At 42.9% G+C, this 24,018-nt stretch overlaps 1 protein-coding gene across 1 annotated transcript in view; it reads left to right on the top strand.

The window, feature by feature from the left end:
* nphs1 (NPHS1 adhesion molecule, nephrin) overlaps positions 1–19,516 on the top strand; it is a 40,940-nt gene extending 21,424 nt beyond the window's left edge. Inside the window, exons 8-32 of the mRNA XM_086218713.1 lie at positions 333–436; positions 2,259–2,380; positions 2,576–2,747; positions 3,918–4,075; positions 5,032–5,173; positions 5,778–5,902; positions 6,000–6,168; positions 6,268–6,397; positions 6,550–6,722; positions 7,422–7,562; positions 8,142–8,282; positions 9,644–9,765; positions 10,326–10,485; positions 10,629–10,785; positions 11,154–11,305; positions 13,974–14,085; positions 14,166–14,347; positions 14,446–14,490; positions 14,857–14,976; positions 15,195–15,212; positions 15,527–15,575; positions 15,799–15,931; positions 18,168–18,234; positions 18,374–18,531; positions 18,649–19,516. Of these exons, the coding sequence (XP_086074839.1) occupies positions 333–436; positions 2,259–2,380; positions 2,576–2,747; positions 3,918–4,075; positions 5,032–5,173; positions 5,778–5,902; positions 6,000–6,168; positions 6,268–6,397; positions 6,550–6,722; positions 7,422–7,562; positions 8,142–8,282; positions 9,644–9,765; positions 10,326–10,485; positions 10,629–10,785; positions 11,154–11,305; positions 13,974–14,085; positions 14,166–14,347; positions 14,446–14,490; positions 14,857–14,976; positions 15,195–15,212; positions 15,527–15,575; positions 15,799–15,931; positions 18,168–18,234; positions 18,374–18,531; positions 18,649–18,741 (3,145 nt within the window). The 3' untranslated portion in view covers positions 18,742–19,516. The remainder of the gene's footprint in view (positions 1–332; positions 437–2,258; positions 2,381–2,575; positions 2,748–3,917; positions 4,076–5,031; positions 5,174–5,777; positions 5,903–5,999; positions 6,169–6,267; positions 6,398–6,549; positions 6,723–7,421; positions 7,563–8,141; positions 8,283–9,643; positions 9,766–10,325; positions 10,486–10,628; positions 10,786–11,153; positions 11,306–13,973; positions 14,086–14,165; positions 14,348–14,445; positions 14,491–14,856; positions 14,977–15,194; positions 15,213–15,526; positions 15,576–15,798; positions 15,932–18,167; positions 18,235–18,373; positions 18,532–18,648) is intronic.
* The last annotated feature ends 4,502 nt before the right edge of the window (positions 19,517–24,018 follow it).

The raw sequence follows: 24,018 nt of genomic DNA, 5'->3' as shown, positions 1-24,018 counted from the left end.
AACGTAACCATAGAGATGAGTTCTATCCTGTTACCTCATAATGATTAAATTGTGGAAACAAGTTATGAGAATGAGTTGTCATGACCTCAAAATAACCAAATTGAGGGAATGAGTTATATCTAGTGGCCAAAAAACAAGGAAATTGTTGGAACAAGTGACATCTTTTGCATTATCTTTTTTTTCTCTTCAAGCACCAAAAAAAAAAAAAACATTCCATGGACACTCCAGGTTTCTATATTAATGACTCTTAAAGTGGAGATGCATGACATCATGTATAAAGTGATTTGTCATTTACTGTCGTCCATCTTTCTTCTTCCCATTACCACTGAAAGGGTCACCGCTCTGAGCTCGGACAATGGGAGGCAGCTGGCATGTCAGGCCAAGAACGCTGCCCATCCCCGGCCTGTGGAGACCATACTGACGCTGAATGTGTACTGTGAGTGTCTGGAGTTGTCCCATAGGCATGTATAAACACACCGCAGTGGTGTGTGTGTGTGTGTGTGTGTGTGTGTGTCAGGAACTTGACCTCAGGGAGGCCCACAGGTATCTGGCCTTGTGTACTCAGTCTGTGTTAGTGGTCCAAAGAGAAACATTCAACCTGAAGGCTCATCTTCTTCAAGACAGTGTGGACGTGACTGACCCCGCCTCACATGGCGGCCCCTGCTGAGCTGACCCAAACATGTTACTGCTGTCCCCTCAAAAATGTATATGGCATTGAATCAAGTCATCATCCATCCATCCATCCATTTTCTACCTCTTATCCTGTTAAGGGTCATGGGGGGGGCTGGAGCGTATCCCAGCAGCCTTTGGGCGAGAGACGGGGTTCACCCTAGACGGGTCGTGAATCAAGTCATATACTACCTTTATAATTGAATTCATATTAATGCAGTATTTATTAAGATTGGAATTATTTACTGGTCTCTCTCCAATCGTAACTGAAACATGTGAACCAATTATTAGATGGGTTAGCCAAGGCCTAGTCAAGGCTTCAACTTCTGAAATTTTTAAAATATTTAGGAAACTAAGGCCATCTGAGTTAATAATCCTACAAAACTAACCCAGCAACTTTCGTGCTCATCAGCTCAAATTAAATTTAGAATCCACTGAGGCGGGAAGAGACGCTGATCCCATTGCTTTCTCTTTCATGTTAATATCACAAATCCTGTGTGATTTTGTGATGGATTTTTTTTTTTCAACTGCAGCAAACAAAGACAGTTGACACACATGCCGTTTCTGTTTCTGCCGACACATTCTTGTTTCACTCATCAAGGCCGAACAAGCTGTAGTGGATTGCTTGTGTGACAATGCGGCTCCCATGTGTCAGGTTGTGGTGTGTTCTACTCTGCTGATCAGTTGAAGTAATTGATTGTTTAGGCCGGAGACTCTACCCACCTGCTTCTCCCAGGGCTAAATCATGTTGTTGATTAAAGTGGAGGCGAGCCGCTGACACCTTACACAGTGAGCGCGTCCTCCGGCTTGGCTGCCGTATTATCCACAGGCTGACTAGACACCCTAATGTTGTCTCTATCTAAACTCCTCCACATTAGATGCCACAGCCACTGTTTTAAGTGTCACCAATAACCCTGAGCATTACTCCCCACCTCTGCATCTCTCTGCTCAGTATTACAGCACAGGGCTCTTTGCTAATGTTGCAGAACTTAGGTCCGCGGCTGCAGTCTTACTCAGCATGCCAGCCCATCAAAGCCAGCACGGTGGCCATTTTCAGCCAGCCAGATTGTTAGCAAGGTGGCAATTTGTCATGATGGTCCAGGATGTGTAGCCGGCTCTCTGAAACTGATTGCAGCAATAACAAAAGCCCGTCCTCCTCTAATTTATTTTACTGCGTATATTTAATTCAAGGAGGCTGTAATTTATTCATATTTCACGTTGCCTTATTACTGTTTGAACATCTGTTATTTTGTTTTATGGACTGGATCAAGCTCACCGCTCTTTTAATATTTGATGCTCTCATCAGATGTGGACCTCTTATCCCACAGTCAAGTTGAATGTGCCCAATTTATTGTCCCTGTCTCAACAAATAGAGATGCTCCCTACTCAATTGCCAAGAGTGATCTCATCGCTGTGCAGTTTCTTTTTTATGTTACACTATTGATGGTCACTCCTTCCCCCTCTCTCTGTCTCTTTCTCCCCGTGTTACTACACCCTTCACCTTTTTCCTCCTCAGGTTTCTTTTTCACCTCTGTGTCATTTCCCCTTTGTCAACCACATTTACATTTTTGTCTTGTGTGTCCTGGCAGTTCCTCCACCGCCTCCAGTCATTGTAGGTCTGGAGAGAGAGGAAGTCAAAGCAGGGAGGATTCTTGTGTTGGAGTGTGTGTCTCATGGTGGAAACCCTCTAGCCTCTCTCCACTGGACCAAGGTAAAAGCATGTGCACCATCTGTTAAAGAGGCTTTATAGCACATTTTCACGCTGGCAAAATGAGCCATTTTAGTTTATGAACTTGCATTGTCAAGTATCACTACCTTCTGTACTATACTGTCTGCACCATCTGGGACCATAGTCAGCCTTATACAAGCACTGTTTTTGTGTTTTATATGTTGATGCACATGTCAGAATGGGAGAGTACTGTCCACAAAATGGGAGGAGGATGCTGCAGCCAAAAAGTCCAGTAGCATCCTGAACCTGAAGATCACCCCTGCAGACAACCAGGCAGTGCTGAGCTGTGAAAGCCTCAATCTGGTGTCCTTATCGCCTCTGTCTGTCAGCCGCAAAATCACTGTTCACTGTGAGTGAAAATAATGCTTAATATATTGCAGAGCGCTGAAACACACACGCACACACACATATACACACAAAGCCGCGGCAGAACTCGCAGCAATGGATTATTAAGGATATTGACATGAGGCAGAGGAATATAATGAGTCTTACCTCCAAAACCAATTCTTTTGCTGCCCCAGCATAAAATCTAATGCTAATATCATTAATGAAACTAATGATTATTATGACTGCAGACCCATATTTCCAATTGCCTCCAGATTAGTATCACTGCAAGCTCTTTCATAGCCGCTATGCTAATTTAGCTGAACCCCTTCGACGCACGCTCCTGAGGCAGGAAATGCCTACACCACAGCAACATCTATGGTTAATAGATTATACTTTTCTCTTTGAATATAAAATGTTTGTTTCAGCCACAATAAAACAAATACAGAATTAATATTCAACAGCTTTGGTGCATAGAGTCTAACAATAGCCTGATTTCCACTACAGAGCCAGAGAGTGCAAGTCAGAGCTTTAAATGCTGTTTTGCTTGATGCACCTATTTTATGTAAATGTACTTTGATTTGGTTGAGATTTCTGTGCATGCTATCATGCAAAAGTGGCGGAAGTTATTCCGGTACCCCCTCTTTCCTCATCACTTCCCCAAAAGGCCCTCCCAGTCATCCATTCAGGGATGTTGAAAATGAGCTGCTGACTGCGCTCTAGGCACTGGTAGAGGCTGGAGGGCACAAAATAAGTCTCGCTGGTGTAATGGGAAAATGCCTTTTTCACCTGCCTCTATTCAACAGGCTTTACGTATGGCATGCCAAAATGCATCACATTAGGGATCATGTGGGATAGACACAAATACACAGAAGATTCACATCCATGATCCAGCCAACTCAGTCCCCCGTCTTTGTTGCCCCCTGAAGGCTTCATGCAGGTGCACCTCTTTGCCTGCAGCAACCGTACCCTGTCTCCCCTCTGTGCTTGAAATTAAGCAGACTTTAGAAACCACATTGAAAAGCTCCTGAGAAAACAAGCTGCCTCTCAAAGTGATTTTCCTCCTCACCCCTGATACAGCTCTGTGTTTCACATCCAAAAATAGTCGTGCTGTAATCAGAATAGGTTGCTGCTGAATGTACTTCTATTCACAGGATGATGTTTTTACTGACTTGTCTCCATATGTGTACATCAGTCGAGCCTGCAGAGGTGATACTGCTGGGTTCCTCCACAGTCATAGAAGGGCAAGGCTTGAGTTTGAGCTGCTACGCTTCCTCCAGTAATCCCCCTGTGGAAATTCGCTGGTGGCTCGGTTACAAGGAGCTCAACGCCACAGATGTCACAGAGGAAGAGGTGAACACAGTTTTGATCTAGCTGAGATCTAAGATATCCAGGTGGGCAGACAAGAACAATGCTGAAAAGCCGTGGTGTACAGTGTGGTGCATAATTGGAGAGCATGCCGGCCAGTTTAAGGAGTATACTAACAAGGTTTGTGTTTTGTGAACATACGGCAAAATGAAATAAAATATCAAGTGCAAACCCTTCAGTCTAGCTTACCTTTGGGGGACCAACAAAAAAAACCAAACTATTAAGGGGCCTCCGATTGAATTAACAGAATCCTTAGTATGAAATTTGACTTCATGTGTTCCTGTGTAGATAAAAGAGAACGCTATGACCATGAGCAGTGTTTGAATAGGCCTGCCGCTGCCGCTTTGCAAATGAATCAGCTGCGGATTCCAAAAAGAGTATTCTACTGCCCTTCTCCTCTTTTGTGTATGTTAATAAGATCAAAGTGAATAAAAGCTGACACAGAAGATGAGCATTATTAAACAAGCTCTTTATTCATCTGGCAGCAGCGTTTTCATTTGATCTTACGCAAGGCACTCAGTGTACTGTGTGTGTGTGAGCTTTAATGCATCTGAAACAGTGTGAGGTTAATGAAGACTGATGCTCCTGTCCAGTATCTTTGTTAGTCTGTCTGACTATGGCTTTTACAGTAATCACCCCAATAATAGCTTTAATAACCAGATGTGCTGCATTGGCATGACCACCATCAGACAGGTGCACAATGATACTTTACTCAATTTATTACAGTGCAAAGAAGGAGAGTCAGTTGAATATTCTTATTTATCACAGGCCATGCACAACATCATTATCATAACAACTAATTTGCCATCTGTATTCACCAAGACAATCAAGCCAGGGTTGTTTTTCCCCCGTGATCCCCCCACCCCCCCCTCACCAAGAATGCCAGAGACCAAGGTTGTCTGTCCCCCGATTGAGCTGTCATGAATACTTTGTGTCTGCAGGGAGACAATGGTGGGATGACAACCATGTCCAATGTGACCCACCTCGTCTCTCGGGAGGAAGATGGACTGAAACTCACCTGTGAGGCTTTCAACAAGGGTACTCACATCTCCAAGACCCAGATCACCAGACTCAATGTCTTCTGTAAGGAGATTTAACTCTAATGGTAGTTTTAACAGACATAACCGTTAAACCATCAACATAAAAGAACATTCATAGCAGGGCTGAACTGTAATTAAATGCTACATAAATGGACTTCATTTATGAAAGTGCTATTGCAGTCAATCACCCACTCAAAGTGCATACAAGGCACAAACTTTTTGATAATTGAAGACAAAGGCATCAGGATCAATTAGGAGTTCAGTGTTTTGCTCAAGGACACTGGAGTTGCTGAGGATCGAACCAGTGACCTTCTGATTGGCCACCTGAGACAACTCTAATGAAAAACAAATATAAAGAAGAAACCTTGAATCCTCGACAGTTTTTCATGTCTGTATTGTTACATTCCAATAATGTTTTTTTGCTCAGATTTTTGAAATTAAAAGAACTTCTGTGACTTCTCTAGATAGTGCTTTGACTGAACATTAACATCGGATCTTGTGTGACATGTACAAAAACTACAGAAGCTGAAAAAGACCAAGAAGAACATGAGTTAGTTGTGTCATTATTGCAAGATAGCTTAACCCAATGTCACAATTTAAAGTGACCTGTTACTTTGGGATCATGTGATACATCTTTTCAATGACAGACCCCCCTGTGAAGGTTTGGCTGGATGGTCCTCCTGAAAATGTCCCTCTTCGTTCGGGTACCACGGTCCATCTCACCTGCTTCTCCATCGGAGGCAATCCCTCTGCAACCCTAACATTCTACAAGGTTGGTTCCTAATCTGCTTCTACCTGTATATGTATGTATTAACATGAGAGTGCGCACACACACATACACACACACACACTCTGTCGCTCTGTTTTAGGATAGACATGTGGTGACAAGTGCACAGAGGCAGACGTCCTTTGACCGGGGCGTGGCTCGAAAGCTGGTCCTGGTCTTGGGTCCAAGTGACAACATGGCCGTCTACCGTTGTGATGCCACAAATGAGGCAAAGAAGACCATCTCTGCCCACACTAAGCTCATGGTTCATTGTGAGTCACACTGATAGATGTTGACAAGCACATAAACAACATTTTATACCTTTGATCTCAATCTTACTTTTCTCTCTGGATCTTTCCATGGTGCAAAAGACATAGCGGTAAGTATGAAAATAACAACTCAACAGAAGCAACCACGTCGAGGTCAGATGCTAACCCTGGAGTGTCTGTCTGGAAGCAGTAATCCAAAGGCCGACATCTCCTGGAGTTTGGGGCCACTAAGGTAAAAGCAGCGGGTGGAACGTTCTGTCGCAGTTAGCGCCACGTTAATTAACCTTAAATGCACGTGAATGAATGACGTTTGTCCTGTTGACATATGCACAAAGGTTTTGTGAGCTTATTGATTGGATTTTCTGAATAGGATTTGTTTGCTAGGTTCCAGGGGGTGGAGCAGCCACCCACGAGGTCTGTGTACGGTGGCGTTTCAGTACGTAGTTTTCTATCCTTAAATCTGAGTTCGCACCATCACAACCAAAGGGCTGTTTGCCAGGCTTACAGTCCTGCTCTAGCTGAGAGGGCCAATACATTCTTCAAACTCCATGTGCTCTGTAAGTAGATATTTTAGCCCTGTCTTTTTTCTTGTTTGTTTCTTCTATTTTTCTTGGCATGTGACCAGGAGATGTGGTTTGCGTAAAACCCTTAACGATGCATAATGATGATCTATTATGTTCCTGCCTTAAGCTGCTTTGCTGGTGTACTTTCACACTTAGTATGTGTATGTGTGTGGGTTTTAGTTGTTGTTGTTGTTTTGTTTTGTTTACTGGAAACCTTTGTTGTGATTTGTTGGTCCGTGGAGCTCTGCTGCAGTGTGTCCTAATTGTGCATTTGCTTTGCTGCATGGCCATGTTTGTCTTTGATGCCATTTCACAGGCAGCAGCCAGCCACTGCTTCAAAGCTTGGTGCTGTGTATGAGCATGAAGGAATGTCACTGTGTGTTTGTGTGGAGCAGCAGTTGGACAACAGCACTGTCACTCGTCGTTTTAATGCCTGTCCCTCTCCCTCCCACGTCGTCTTACTCCCCCGTTGTCTAAGTGTGTGAAGTTGGTTAGATCAGGAATTATTGGTGGAATGTTATCTTTCCACTGGTTTGACTGTCATTACTTTTTTTTTCTCTGCTTTCATGCTCAACATGTTTTTTTGTATCTGTGTGTTCTTGTCTTGTCATTCTGTGGGCCTGAGTTTGTATCGGTGCCTCTGCTTCTGTATTTTTGGAGCCAGTCCAACACTGTGTGCTGTTTCTGTGTCAGACCCACCAGAGTTCAGCCCCAACCAGCCAACGCAGGTCCAGGTAGTTGAGGATGACATGGCAACCATCCCACTGCTGGTCGCAGCTAACCCAGAGGAGGTCTCTTGCACTTGGCGGCACCGTGGGGAAAAGCTGGTCAAAGGTGATCCTGGGTTGTTTGATGGCTCTGTAAACCAGGTCCTAGTTGAGCTGAGCCAGCAAGTAAGCACTCAGCTCTGCCATTTAAGGTCTGAATAAAACATGGCAGGTTAGCCAGCATGGGACCCTGCCAAATGTGATTCTCATTATGGCTCTAATGTATGCAGTCTAAATGAGGATTGCTGTCTCCCTGAATACAACACAACGGATCTAAACCTGGCTTCTACTCCAGGCCGGTGTCACTCTGCTGCACCCACTCTCTTTTAATTCTGTTAGCTCCATCAAAAGCAACTGCCATCATAAAATAACTGCAATCCCCGAATGTGGAAACCCACCCACAACTACGTTTAAAGTGTTTGGAGAAGAGAAGGTGTCTCTCTCACGCTGCCTATTGTTGGCTTGATGTAGGAATCCAGCCAGGCCAATCAATAATGCAGGATTAAATGTCACTTAGAGACCAGTGGCCAGAGGACATGCGGTTGATGAGCGTGTAATGAATACTTAATTTACAATTCGATGTCTGTGTGTGTCTGTGTGTGTGTGGTGTGTATGTGTGGGTGTATGTTTCCATGTTATTATAAAGCGAGAGCTCCACGCTTCTACTGGTCAGATGACTCCTCCCTGGAAATCAGGAATGTGACAAGGAAGGATGCTGGAGTTTATGCGGTTAAGTGTGAAAATGATGAGGGTGTCAACCAAACCTCCATCAAACTGGATGTCCAGTGTAAGACCCTACATGGATTAGCATGCTTTACCCACACGTGTTTTGATTTTGTGTACGGCTAAAGAGGTTTTGTGTTACATGTTGAAGGCGGTTTTGTAGGTTATTACAATAAACATTTCAACATGTCTCTATGATAGAAAATCTTTATATTCCAGTGTTTATATTACTATGCCTGCAAAAAAAGGTTTTCCATGTGTTCACATTTTACATTGTCACTGTATGTAATGAGAGGTTGTTTGAAAGTTCACAACTATTTCAAGGGATTGAGAAAGTATCATGAACACATACCAGAAGAAAATGGAGAAGGAGATGAGGGGAGAGAGAAATAGTGGAAAGTAAATAAAGCATATTATCCCTGATGTGTGGGGCTAAATCGTTCATCTCTCTGGTGTAGACTTTCTTCCTTGAAATACAGAAAAAATAAATTTCTGTTGGTTTTTTTTGCACTGGCTTCACATCTCCAGGCCAAAGGCAGCATGTTTTTGAACATTTCATTAGTCTCTGCCCCATTGGACTCACCCAAACAAGTACCCAGCAAACATTCCTCATTCATTAGGGCTCCATGCAAGACCATGCACCTCCACTGCTGCCCCAGGCCCAGCCTGCAGCTCTAGGCCCTCTGCCCCGATAGTGATGATTTAATAATGGAGGTGTTGAAAATGTAGGTCTGCCTGATTCACCAAAGCCCATGGTACAAGCCTAATGGATTCTGCCGTCCTTATCTGACTGGGCTTGACAGTTGTAGATATTCATTATGTATGGAAGATTGTAGTCGCTTTTATGGGTGGTGATGTAGCTCACTTAACAATGTCAGTCTTGGTTAGCAGGCTAACATGGGAGGATCCAACGAACCCAGAGGTTTGTGTCTCTCAAGTGTTTCTCACGGTTGTTCTTCAAGTGTGAACATAGGCTGAGACAAGTAGGCATTAATGGTCTTATTGTTGCAAGTACATGGCACTCATGGGAAGTATAAAGTGCTTGTGAGGTAGAGGGGAATAAAGACAAGAAGAGCAGCCATGCAGGATAAGATGGGGAATAATAAATAATTTGATTGAGAGATAGATAAAGAAGGGGAATCAAGGGAGGCAGAATGGACCGTTCTGACATATTCAGAATGTGGTCATGTGACTATTTCTCAGTGGAGCTGCAAAAGCATCAACATATAAAGAGGTTAATGGAATTATAACAGAAACACAGAGTCCAATTAGGAAAGGGTTATGAGCAAGTTCAAAGGCAAACGAGTGTAAGAGTAATTATAGCAATGCTGCATGCCTGTTTAATGGGTCGGCAAATGATGTGTCCCAGGTTGGCATGTTAACCTTTGGTCCTGATGAAGCCATGTCCCCTTGTCCTACCCTCAGATGCCCCTAGTGTTCAAGCGGAGAAAGACCCAGTGCTTGTGATCCTGGGGGAAACAGCAGATTTGATATGTGTGGCAGACGCCAACCCCATTATAGACAACATGTTCTCATGGACAAGGCTGGTGAGAGCCCCACAGAGAAAGTCTTCCCCTGAATTATTTCCTTTTTCTTTTATTTGGCTTCCTCTCTATTATTCTATCCATTCTTACCGTTTATCTCTGGCCTTTCTAAACGCACAGACGCACCATATTTCACTGGCTCTAACAATCCCTCCACCCCACCTCTTTCAGCTTCACACTCAGCCCAAATCCAGAAAAATAGCTTTCATTACTGCTCCGTGACTAAAGGCCACATTTGTCAATGTGGCGAGGTCCCTGTACCAATGCTTTCCCCGGTCTAACCCACCCCCTGGCAATGCTCTGTGTCCTGCATCCAACCTGCACAGCCCCCTCCTTTTCTTTTTTTTTTCCCTGTGGCTCTCCAACCCTTGGCATTATCCCTCTCAGTCCCCCCAGCTCGTTCCCCTCTCACCCCCTTCCTCAAGCCCTGATGGCTTCCTGCTCAGTTCCGCCTCACGGTCTACCTGTTTGCCCCCCACCCGACCCCACCTCTTACTCAGGAGGAGCGCATTGAGGGATAGCTGCTGTCTTCCATTTATTCCCCATCATTCTGTCTTCTATAGGGAGAAGAGGAGGTGGAGATGGGAGTAGAGACTCAGGAAGATGAATCAGGCTTACTCACCATCTATAATGTGACTCGGGCACATGCAGGACTTTACCAGTGCACAGCCAGGAATGGCATCACACCCCCTGCTAGTGCACATGTGAAGCTGGTGGTGATGTGTGAGTTCACGCTTCTCTAGGTCAAAGAGGAACAAAACATGGAGTTATTATTCACAATGTGCACATGTTTCCTACCTGTCATGAAGTACACATGTATGGTTATTCTTGTATTGTCTCTGCTTTCTTTGCCCATCTTGCCTAAGTCAAACCAGAGCTCCAGAAAGGAGCCCAGTGGAGGAAGGTGGCGAGTAGAGGGGACAGCACCGCCATAGCTGAGATTGTATGTCAGGCGGAGGGAATTCCTCGTGTTGACTTCTCTTGGGAAAAAAATGGCTGGTCCATGGACTTTGAAAACCCCAGGTCTTAAGAGAAGCATTCTTTATTTTGAATTATTTTCCCATACTTATATACCTTAGCGTTCTGTTAAATAGATGAATTCTAACAATTGCATTAGGTCATACCATGTAAAATATTCTTTTGCTATTTCTTACTATTTCACCACTAAATCCAGATTTACTGTATTTCATACTTTGCTTTTCACTATGCAAATACCTGTTTAATGCTTCTTTGATGTGTGAAATTGGGTGACTTAGAGCAATCTGCAGGACATCACAATCCCTGCTGTCTGCCTGCTTCAGATTTCTCTCCCTGTATGTGTGTGTGTGTGTGTGTGTGTGTGTGTGTGTGTGTGTGTGTGTGTGTGTGTGTGTGTGTGTGTGTGTGTGTAGGTATGAGGAGCAGACTGTGAGGGAGGGCTCCTTCCACATCAGCACAGTTCGAGTGGTGAACGTGAGTGCAGCTTGGGACTACGCCATCTTTACCTGCACAGCTCGCAACCAACTCGGGGAGGACAAGCTTGACATCCAGCTAGTCAGCACAAGTACAGTACCTGTTCATATATATGTGTGTATATATATATATATATATATATATATATATATATATATATATATATATATATATATATCTTTCACAAGCTAAAACGTGAAAAAAATAAGTTTGCACTTCTTATAATGTAATTTGCTGTTAAGACAGAGTAAATTTCTCATTCTTTAAAGAAACGTGATCTTTCAGTGACAGTTTCAAAATATCCCAAATTTGAAGATACAGTTTTTTCTCTGGATAGCAGAGATTACGTTTTTACAAAGCATCATTAATAAAAACTGTCCGAAAGTAGAAATCGTTGCTCCAGTGTATACCTCCACCAAGGATACAGAATAAGATGATAGTTTCATCAAAATAGCTCGCATCGCAAATGTGCATTGTGACAAATTTGTTAAATTTATCTCGACACCACTTTCCACCATTGCCATTAAGAGCAAATCATCTCTGTGGACATCCTATCATCATGATATTGACGGGGGGGGGGGGGGGGGCGTAACAACTCCACGTGACAGAGTGTGGTCGTCTGCTGTTCTCTGATGCCAAAAAATTACCATTATTTGCACTAATTTAATCAAAAATCTGTGCATTTAGACTTTACATTTAGATTTAGCTTTAATCATAAATTCATGTCAACTAAGAAGTGCTTGCTACCTCCTCAGCCGAATATGTAGAGTGGATCATTAACAGAGTCCAGCATCAGTCAGATCAAGATAAATGCTCTGTGTAAGCAGAATAAACCACAGCTTTAAGAGGACAGAATATTAGATTCCTGACCAGTCAGGTGATGGTTTGCTAAGTCAACTGAAAGCCTATTGAATTTGTGGCCTGTGGTCATGTTGTGTCGGAGTCTTTCTGCCCCCCGCTGGTCAAAAATCACCTAATGCTGCTTTAAAGAATGAGAAATGATCAAAGTCAGTTGTGAGGCCAAGCAACATGTAGGGATTATTCAAATCACGTACTTGGCAGCAAAGAACTTTTTTTTTTCTCCTTTGGTTCTAATTTGGCAGCATCTCAAAATAATTGTGTCTGTGCTGCAGCTTGTCCAGGGTTTATCAGCCTTCTCCAGCAACACTACAATAGTGTGCTGCTATTGAAGACGCACAAGTGTAAACTGAAGAGAGTTGCTTCTCCTGAGTGTCAGCCCTTTAAGGAACTTATTCTCCTGCTCCATCTCTACCTTATCATTTAGCCTACAGCACTACTTCTCTCCTCTTTCAGATAATGCCGCGCTGATATACTTAGCGCTCCCAGTGTGCTTCGTCTTCTCTGCCTTCAAGCTTCGAGCCTTCAGTGTACCCTTGCACCACTGCCATTATCAGCACTGTCGTGTTCTCAGCGAGGGCTCACAGCCACCATTGGACACGTTTAATGTTTACTATAAATACCATTAAGTACAATCCTACATTGGCCCTTTTTTTTTTTTTTCTCCAGTCATTTTCTTAGCACTGTGAATATTCATAATTAATCTCATGCAGTGATAATACATTTTAAATGCTTCCTTATCATTTGAGAGCCCAAAAGGAAGAGAGAGGGTGTTGAGTTTTGTTTTGTTTTTTTAATGTGGTGCTTTTAGGATTTCAAGGAGGCGAGATCCAAATAAGGCTGACCTCTTTGCTCCGGAAACTTATGAGTGGAGCTGATAGTGGGAATTATTTACTCTGCAAACTGGGCTGCTGCCTGGAGCCAGAGACAAGGAGAGCATCCCCCCCCCCCCCCCCCCCATTCCACTCCCTTCTGTTGCTGCTCAAACTATCTCTCCTCCTTCTCTCCTTGACTATCTCTCCCTCTGCCCCTATATCCACCCTTCGTTTTCCTCGCTCCAAATGCTAAATAATCCACTTCCCCCTCACTACCCTGACTGTAGCAGTGTCTGACAGAAGGCCTGGTTAGTCTCCTCTGATCTTTGTTAACAATACTGATAATAATCACGGATTCATCCCTCATTGCATGACTTTGCTGGGATAAATTGGACAAATTGTTCTGAGAGGGATCAGCTATAGCTCGGCCTCGCTTTTCCCGATCATTCATACAACAAAGCCCGGCCAAAAGAAAGAGTAAATGAGGAGTGACGCACTGTTAAAAAATGTAAAGCTGTTGCTGTCAAAAACACATTTTCTGAAAAGCCTTTGGAATAAACTGTGATTAAGAGGAGATAAAGAAAAAAAAGAGAGGCTTTGGGGCCTCACTGACAAGTTTTGACAATGAGGATGTTGATCTCTCTTTGCTTATTTCACTCTTGACCTTTGACCTCCAAAATTTTTACAGTTCATCCTTGAGTCCCAGCCAACAATCGGAGCCAAATTTGACCAACAACCCCAAATCTTAATGCCTCGGGTCTATGAAGGTATAATAAGTGTCCAACGGGAAAAGTGAAAATAACATCTTATAATTTTCTTGCCCTTTTATTCCTATCGCAGAGCTGCAGCACTTGTCTATATATAAAGGCACCAAAACAGAGATGGAGGCCACTTGGGAGGCACATTCCTATGGAGTGGAGATGTGTTATTTCAGGGACGGATGTTATTACTGGTCTATCTCAGGTCCATTTCCGAGCACCTTCAGCTTTTCAGAAAACTACCTCTTGGGTCAAGATGCTCCACTCACCGTCTACGCTTTCATAAAATCGAGAGCCATTTAGATTTCTTCTTTCTATTCCCCCACAGGTCACCCAGATCCTCCCACCTCGTTTCAGCTGGTCAATGTTACTCACGACTCTGTCACCCTGGAGTGGATCCCTGGCTTCAATGGTGGTTTGCGTCAAAGGTTCCGCATAAGGCGAGACATCAAAATATTTTAATAATGTTATCCTTTCATCATTAAAGAACCATGAGTGAAAGTGCCTTCTATCTTGACAGATACCGTTGGGTCCGGGCTGCTAGTTTCCTGTACGTGGACGTCTTCCCCCCCGGGGCAAACATCTTCACTGTCACTGACCTGCAGCCTGTCAGCATCTACAACTTCTCTGTCAATGCGCTCAATTCAATGGGAGAGAGTGACTATGCCGATAACAATGCAGTACTGACCATCACCACCAAGGGTCAGTTTGGAGTTACCCCTGCCTCACAGTTCACTGACTGTCTTACCATGTCCACAACACAATTATGTATCTGGGCTGTTTTGTTTTTTTCTTGACAGACAGGCCAAAACCTCCGGAACCCCCCCCAGATGATGACTTTAAAGGTATGCTTCTGATCACAACACCCTTTAAAAGCTCTTAAGGGCAGTTGGAAATTGCTATTTGCACAGCAGCTAACTTCATTTGGCTAAATCATGTTAATGTATGCACCTCCAAGGCTGTTAATGTTTGCTCTAGGAGAGTAGTGATTGTCATCATGGCGCTCACCCGGGCTTCTTCCCCGCTGCAAGTCTTTTATCAATAAAGACAAAACTGAGAGAGAGAAGGAGAGAATGGTTGCGTCTGGTTCTGTCAGTTAATATAATATCTTTCTCTGTATATATATACTTATACATGCTCTAAATTTCCTTATTGCCTCCTCTTTAACTTTTATCGTTATGCTCAGAGCTGATAGCTCATGTTTTGTGAAGCAGGTGGCCCAGCAGCTTATCTGACAGCAGTGCTTACAGTGGTTTTTGGAGTCCTTCTGGTGTTGTATTCACTGGGTTGTTTTCTTCGGCTAAGATGGAAAAACAGAAGAAGACAAACAGGTAATCACGATGATCTTTTCAACTTCAGATGCAAAAGTCTTTCCTCCATCACTTTACTGCCCTCATTTGCCAGCAGACATTACCGTGAATGAACCATGATGCAATTGTCAGCTCACTCTCCTCTCACCTCTCCGTGTCCCTCCTTCTGTCCTGTCTCCTCTCCTTCCGCTCATCCTCTGACATCATCCTCTACCTCCCACCACATTCATCCCTCAAAGCTGTCACTTCTGTGTTCCGTACGTATCTCTTATCTCATTTGCAAGCTTTATGTCCTTCCTCTATCTCGCCGTCTGTCTCTTTCTATTTGTTGCTCAGTCTAACTGTCAGGTTCAGCCCCCTCCTTTTATTTTTCTTTCCTCACCTTTCCCTGCCCTCCATTCTTACCCTTTTTTTCTCCACATAGATTTTTCTCATCTTTCATTCACTCTCACTGTCTGACCTTTTTATTGCTCTAATCAATTTCGCTGCTTATGAGATGATGCTGCTCTCTTCAAGTTCTAATTTCCGAACACTAAGCCTTTTCCCTCTTGTGTCTGTTCCCACCCTGCAGGAGGTAAAGAAGGCAGTGTGCTGGATGGGAAGAAGAATGAAGAGGAGGGGTAAGTGGCAGGAGAGGAAGCAAGAAACGCATCCAACTCACGAGAAGTGACCCAGGTTGACAAAACAACCAGGTTCAGTCAATATCCATTTACACCATAACATGTTCTTATTGCATATGCTGAAAAAGATGTGCATTTCATGTATGTGTGACAGTTATTTACTCATGTGAGAGCAGAATTAAAGCAGCAAAGGCAGACGACAGAATCTGATTTCTCCATGTAGAGCCAGTCAGTCAACTGACAGCCGCTCCAATGAGTATGAGAGCAGAGAAAAGATCAACGCCGCCGCCCAGCGCACACTCCTCATCGACTCTGGATCTGAAGCAGACAGCAATGTCTACGAGAACTGTGCAGCGGTGAGAACGGCCCGGGGGGGCGGAGGGTGGGGGATGATTCTAAAAAATATACAGCAATTCAACAAAGCTTGAGTAAACAGATGAGAGGAGGGGAAAAGGAGTGGCTGGAAGGGGTGAGGGGTTCCGGCAGAGGAGGTAGTGGATAATTCATCGTTAACAAGGAAAATGGATGAATAAACGAATGAAACCTTTAGCTGTTCGCAGAGATGGAACGTAAATCAATAGCGCACAATTAGCATTCAAAACACACATTGATCTGTGAGAAATGATCCTCGTGTACTTTCAAAAAAAGACAAAAGAAAGCCAACCAGGATTTGAACCTTGAAGAAATCTATGGAGTGAAAGAAAAGAGACAGACAGCACTGTGCCGTCAGGATGGGAAATAAGGGAACTTCAAGTGCTGATAGAGGCTGGTCTTATCTCACCTCTAACTTAAAACAACTAATGTAATCATATAAAGATGGTGTATATTTTATCACGATATCTCTCTGGATAGAAATTGATATTGACTTTGGTTTTATTTGAGCTTCTTGTGTCTCATCAGTGAAGACAAGCCTGAAAATGTTCATCGACTAACCCTTTTGCAGATTTTTCCAACTAAAATTGACAATGATCAGACTGACCAATGAGACTAAAACGTCTAGAGATTTTATCCACTAAAGTGGGATTTAAAATTAGCAATAATCAAATGAGGGCGGCACGGTGGTGCAGTGGTCTGCACTGTTGCCTCACAGCGAGAAGGTTCCAGGTTCAAGCCCCGGCTCCAGCACAGGATCTTTCTGTGTGGAGTCTCCATGTTCTCCCTGTTCCTGTGTGGGTTCTCTCTGGTACTCCAGCTTCCTCCCACAGTCCAAAGACATCAAGAGGGGACGAGGCTGATTGATACTCTAAATTGACTGTAGGTGTGACTGTGAGTGTGAATGGTTGTCTGTCTCTATGTGTTGGCCCTGTGATGAACTGGTGACCTGTCCAGGGTGAACCCCGCCTCTCACCTGAAGGCTGCTGGGATAGGCTCCAGCCCCCCGCGACCCTTAACAGGATAAGTGGAAGAGGATGGATGGATGGAATAATCAAATGAATTATGCATTTTAGTTAAAGAGTAAAAAAACAGAACATATCCCACGGTTTTTGTGATCAATGTCGGTCCGTAGTAGGAACATTAACCATTAGCGTGCGCGCGCACACACGCACACACACACACACACACACACACACACACACACACTCACATATTTTGGCACAGTTAAACTCTCTATTCTCTGGTCTCCTGATTGGTTTTCCAGAGTACAAGACACAGAGGTCACACTTGATGCAGAAATGGCAGCGTTGGCTTGCTCTGAGGCCTCTGTGAGTTTGCCGTAAATCTGATTAAATGTACTTTGTTTGATACGCTGATGTCTAAGAGGATAATAATAAAGCGGAAGAGATCTGCTACATCTACAAGTGGTAATAGACGGATCAGTTCAGCCTCTGTTCTGCTCTAGTCAGCCACACGGTGCTGAGAACTTTTTAAACTTCCAAAAGACATGGGGCTTAATTACTGATCACATAAACAGAGCAGGATAATAACGAACTCCCCTGCCGCTTCCCTGAAATCAGATGGGCATTTTTTTTTCTGTCTGACCATGTGGTATGTTTTTGTTCTAATTTAACGTCGGTTTTTTTTTGGATTGTTTTTTTTTGTTGTTGTTATTTTTTTTAATTTTGTGTTTGTCCCCATGTGTGTGACTGCGCATGGGATTATCGTCAGCGTGACCTCAAAAAGGTGAGGTGATTGTCCAGAGAACAGGACAAGGACAGCTAAACAAAATTTGACACAAGACTAAGACTAAATTACAAAACAACTGCTGAAATCTCAACCGTAAACCCAAATTTCGTGAATTCAACAACAGCAGCAGCAGCCGTACTCCCAGTACTCCCAGTACACCAATAATCCATAAATGACTGAAAACCAGTTCAGATTCAATCTTTTCCAAATCTTTTCATGTCCAGTGTTTGAGGAAGGCAGAGCTCCACCCCAGCATTTTATGAGCTGATTGTATTATGACTAGAATATAAATTAAACTTTTAATACCAAACTTTCAATACCAAATGTCACTGCTGGTGAGTAACTGCATCTTTGTTTGCCTGAGTTTAATTTTGGCTGTAACCTCCACCTGGAATTGTCATCCACCCAATGGTACATAAGGTCATTAAGTGTTTCTGATGTCATCTGCTTTTGTTTCGTTCATTTCAGGAAAGTTCCTATTATTATCCTACCGGTGACTACATGGCACCTCTTAGTCCACATCCTGAGGAAGCATGTAAGATCCAAGTACACCAGCCAATAGTAAACACCTCATACTCACAGAAAGCCATCATCTGAGTACACTTGTACTTCTATTACACATCAATAATCGTAGTTTAAAATATATGCATATTTTTTACTGCTCGTGCTTAAAGACGCCAGCCGCCCCCCCGTGGACCCTTGCAGCCACTTGTATGAAGATGTGAGAGACGTGGGTCCTTACCAGGATGTCCTTCCTTCTCCTGTGTCCTCGTTTGACCACAGGCCGTTTAATCCAAGAGGGACTGAGTGGCCACCACCAGCCTACCCTCAGGTCTTACAGCTCCTCTAAAAACATTTCCTCGCATTCCAATTTCACCTAAACATATTGCTTAGAAAGGTAGATCATAAACTGAATTATGGACTTATAACAGTTGCATCTTTGTCTCAGCAGGGTCTTGAAAGAAAGAAGGATTTCATGGATGCTCGACAAATACAGAGAGCTTCTGATCTTCCCTTTGAGCTTCAAGGCGAGTTGGTCTGAATTGAGATGGTCGGGGCATATTTGTGAAGCGTATCCTACCAGCCACCTCGAATACATCAGTCAAAAAAAGTAGAATGCAGCGTCTGTGCAAGATTTAAAATACCTTGATTCAATATTTCTCTTTCAGGTAATTTGAGTTTTTTTGTTTGAGTTTCATGTGACCATTGAACACTTCATTCAAAGGTCTGAGTTGAGAAACAGAATGTCGTGATTGTTTGGAAAAGAACTACTTGAAAACACTAACATCCTAGAATCCAGCATCTGAAGAGGTTTCACACTTTTCACAAACGGGTCTTTTTCTTCTTCCTCCTCCTCCTCCTCCTCTGTCCTTGTCCCACTCCCTTGATATTTTCACCCTCTCCACTTAACTCCTTTTTGATATCAGTGTTATCACCTTCAATAGGGACAAATATATTAGATACTATGTAAATATTGTAAGAATGCTTGAAGCTGTAAAGTCAGTAGCCTCCTTACCTTAGGGTGTACATTTTTTGAACGCCTATGTTGTCTAAGCTCTTTGATGACTATGGGACCTGTACTTTGCCCCATGATTTCCCTCAAAGCCTTCCTAAAATATTTCTTTTAGGTGAAGTGACTTTAGACCACCGCATCTTTTCTGTTCATCTTCAAGTTCCAGTGGATGTTTATGCCAAATTTGAAGAAATTCCCTGTTGGCATTCCTCAGATTTTGCATTAACAGAATCAGGACAGATATTGTGTATTTTTAGATGACCTTGACCTCTGACCACCAAAATAGTTTGAATTCCTCCATGAATCCCAATAAATGTTTGTTCCAACCCTGGAAAAATAAAAGGCCTCCTGTCGTTCCTCGTCTGCGTGGGTGCATAATCAGTCACTTTAGGAGCAACTAAAACAGCGAGCAGCTATCCTGTCCTGTCTCATTACCCAATGCCCTATGAGCCCATAGACGATCAGTTACACACAAACATGGACTGACGTAACCGTTGTTGGCGTGGTGCCACCCTGGCGGACATCCTCCTTCCATCCAACATCAACATTTTCGAATGCACTACAAAGAGTTCTGGACTCTACAGAGAGTCTGTAGGGATCCTTGCTCTGGGTTAGCACTGAGTGGCATTTAGTGAAGCCATTTATAGAACTTGACTATAATCCTGTTCTCTCAGCTCATAACATCAGTGAGAAAGAAAGACCATGAAGGGAATTTGTCTTATTGAGAGCGGGCGGTGTAAGCGAGATAGAGGAAGAGAAGTAGGGTGAAAGGTCTGAGCTGCAACTGTGATTACTGCCACAAAAGTAATCACAGTTCTTCAGTTTTCATTATTGTTCAAGTTATAGTCGAGAAGAAGTGCACTGTAGGCTTGTACTCTACAGCCAATAGAGCAGTGATATTTTATTTATAGAGCACTTTCCAAAGTTAACATCACTTCACATTTGGCATGAAAATAAGGACCAAGAATTAGAAAATCAAATATATTTTCTCAAACTGCCTGCAGCCTCCCAGGCTAAAGAATCACTCTTTGTCTCAGTCAAAACTGTTGTATGAGACAAAAACGATAAAGTTCCAGTTCCAGAATGGTGAGAGAGTTTAAGTTTGTCTGGATCTTCCTTTACCACCTGTTGTCTAGGCCCTCGCGTTATCAGAAGCAAGGGTTCTTGTATTACAGCAAGTGTCCGATCAGGCTGGGAGGCTTCAACTGAATGAGTTCAAACGTACACTCGCGCCACCGAATAAAAGAGCATTTTTAGCTCAAACCAAAGCTGATGCCGATTATTATGGATATTTTTGAGTGGTAATTTTGTATACAAGCTACAAATATGCGGCTACATTGTTGTCTGAATTCCCTCTTCAGCGAGAATTCACGCAAGGTGAAAAAATGCCACAAATTCAAGAGGAGTAACTGATAAATCAATCATTTTTGGATGAAGTATAACTTTTAAGAGGTCGGGCTGCTGGTTAAAGCAATGCACATGCCTGGTGCAGTGGCGATGATAAGGCATGTTTGCTCCTGAAAGGGTCCAATTTGAGCCAAGAAAAACGAGAGAAAAACACAATGTTTCTTTTCAATATGAACCACAAACAGAAAAAAGACTGGGCTTTTTCCCCCCTTTTCTTATCCTGATTTAAACAACAAAAACCAGTTTCTGGGAGTCTTTTTTTTTTATTTTGGTCGATGTACAGGGGTAAGTCATGTGTTTAAACATTACAGTGGCAAGGGCACCTTCCACGTTGATAGACTGAATACAACAACCATCATCTTTTCCACAGTCATTTGGTTTGACAAACCAGGAAAACGTAAGGAGAGAGCCCACTTTAAGGAGTCGAGGAGGTCAGACTTTTAATCGCTCGTCAGTCTGTTAACATACCAGCTTTTCTCCCTGCAGCAGAAAAGGGTAAAATATTTGAATAATCAAGCCAGCACACACTCATTGCATTTTCATTCATGCCAACTGTTGAATGGACAAACAGGCCAAGGTCATCAGGGTCCATGTCTGAAAGGAGTCCACCGCCATGAAATAGTATGGTTTTTAGCAAAAAGATGTCCGTGACTCATGCAGCCTGGTTTTTTTTTTAATTCCCTGTTTTTTTCCAGCATGCTATTCCAGAGCGTACATAGTTTTAGGCACTTCAGAATAAAAAGAAAAACTCTAAAGCAAGGATGCGTTATAATATAATAAATATGTGGAATATTTTAATTAACTACAGTGCAAAAAGTGAAGTCAAACTTCACCTTTTTAACTTCCCCAGTCACACTGTTTGGTGTTGAGATCCGTGTGGGTCATACGATGCTCTGCAGCACCTCGGCTCTCGTCAGTAACGATCGTTCGATATCGCTCATTATCATGCAGCAGAATGATTACCATTGATACGGTGTTTTGTTTCTGCACAGTTCTTCCTCTCCTCACTTGACTTTTCTCCATATTCAATTGTTTTTGTCAGAAAAAGTCAAAAGCCAGTCTGACCAGACCTCTATATACTGGTGCACCATGCTCCCACTGGTTTCTGCCACTTCTGAGTCAGTCGTCTGATTTCCGAGGGAAGTCAGCCTGATATGTTTCTTGTTTGCTTCTCTCAGTTTCCTTGGCAACCGCTGTCATTCCTCTCCTCAACCTTGCCTGTTGCTTTGTGCCTCTGTAGAGGCGCTGGGGGAGACATCTGGAAACACCTGTGTTCTACCACCTGAGCACCGGTTGCTGTACTCATTTATTTGCCAGATTGTACGATTTTTTTAGATAAAATATAAAAAAATAATATAACATTTTGAAAGTTATTCTTCACCTTGTAAGTCTGGCTTGCCCTCACCTCGTGTAATCCCCTTTATCCAGTTGTTTGCACAGCTCATTTGGATTCAACATGTCCTGGGGCAACAGTAGGCCTACAATTTGGTCTGGAAACTAGGCAGTTAAAGCGAGAGTCATTAACTAGCGTTACTGTACTTCAGGCAGATGCCTCAGCGTGAACCTTGACCTTGGACAACCAAAATCTTTTCAGTTTATCTTCAGGTTCAAGTTAAGGTTTGTGCCAAATTTGAAATATATCTTTAACAAGAATCCCAATATACTTTCCGTAATACCGTGCATAACGTACTGACAAATATCCTCAACATCTGTGTCTGAAAATACACACATAACACGTGCTAAAGTATTTGCTGTCTTCCTGGATGATATTAATAGCGTTGGTGTCGTCTGTGTATTTGTGTTACTTCAGCTTTTAGAAACATCCTCAAAGTTCTCCACTGCCTTGTACAGAACACAAATGCACATCAGGCTTTCACACCTCTGCACTGAGCCATTATGCCCATATGAGGCTATTTAGGAGTTCTGAATGAAAAATAATAGCGTTCATTCCTCTTTTCTTTGTGTCCTTACTGTAACACACACTTATTAAGGCTTAAATTCCAATCCAAACATGATTACTAGGAAAAAATATTTACTCGCTGTGTGTTTGTAGGTTGGTTATTTTCCCCACAACCTACAAAATTTGGTTTCCTCCATAGAGCCTAACTGTCTGGAGATGAAGCTCAGTCTTTCACTGAGCTGTGTTCCTTCAATTAGATCCCTCCATCACCAGCTGCCAAGGTATGTTTGTCTCATTACTGAACAATTGTTTAAGTTCCTGTCAAGCTGACTGCTGTGTTCACACCAAACTCTGTCCTTGATGCATCACTTTGGTTCAGGCAGGAACAGTAATCTGCTAAACTGAAGGTTTGACAGCTCAATACTGCAAGTCAACTTCTATTTTTCCCTCTCTGCCTCGTGCACGTCTTGAAGTCTTGTGTTCTGAAGAATCTCCAGGGAGCTTGAACATGAGCGCACAATTAAGTAGAAAGAGAAACAAATAAGACACTCAGCTTGGCTTCAGGACTGTTTTCACATCCTTCTTCCCCCCTTTCATGAATGGTATTTTGAAAAAACAAATATGAGATTGAGTAATAATCCTTTATCACTTTACCAGGCTGTGCTGCCGGTGGGGAGCTGACTCAAATTCCTGTAGCAATGTCCTCATCGTTCAGATTTTTCTATTAAAACTAAATATCAATCAAATTAAAACAAACCACAGGTTGTATACATGAGAGCAACCATTAACCAGCATTATGAGTCACTTTTGCTCTCCTATTGTTTGTATGGAGGATAGATAGGTAGTTTCCCCTCCAGCATTGATGAAAGTATACCGCTAGAAAAAAAAATGTTCCATGAAAGTAAGCTAACACAATGAATTATTAGTTCTGATAGGCAGATCTTACAGGAAAGTGAAGCTAAAAGAGCATTTAATTCTCTGTAATTGTGGCTGATTTTGTTATTTAGTGGGAGCTCTTTTGTGGTTCACATGGAAAGGCAGCCAAAGGGGGGGGGGGGGGGGGTCTACCAGCTGACAATGTTCAAAAGCCTCCAATCATCTCCCTTTCTCTCTGTGGTCCTGAACTCAATATGAATGAAATATAATGAAATGTAAATATAAGGCTGTGAGTGTGAATGGTTGTCTGTCTCTATGTGTTGGCCCTGTGATGGACAGGTGACCCATCCAAGGGTGAACCCCGCGTCTTGCCCGAAGGCTGCTTGGATAGGATCCAGCCCCCCCACCCCACCCCCGCGACCCTTAACAGGATAAGAGGTAGAAAATAGATGGATGCATGGATTAAAATGATTGTAACTCGCCCAGGTGCCCACTTTAATTTTAAAAACAATATTTTCCTTTTACATGCAAACTTTAATACAATCTTTAACACCAGATGTTTGATAAAGGGTGATTGAATACGTCTTTCACCATGGGAGAATTGCAACTATTTTGATATAACT

Source organism: Aulostomus chinensis, chromosome 11 (genome assembly GCF_037954235.1).
Source record: "Aulostomus chinensis isolate RoL2024-O1b breed Wild chromosome 11, RoL_Achi_v1.0, whole genome shotgun sequence".
NCBI classification, from domain to species: domain Eukaryota; kingdom Metazoa; phylum Chordata; class Actinopteri; order Syngnathiformes; family Aulostomidae; genus Aulostomus; species Aulostomus chinensis.
Note: the sequence above shows the minus strand (reverse complement) of the source record. Positions and strands in the feature narration are given on the sequence as shown.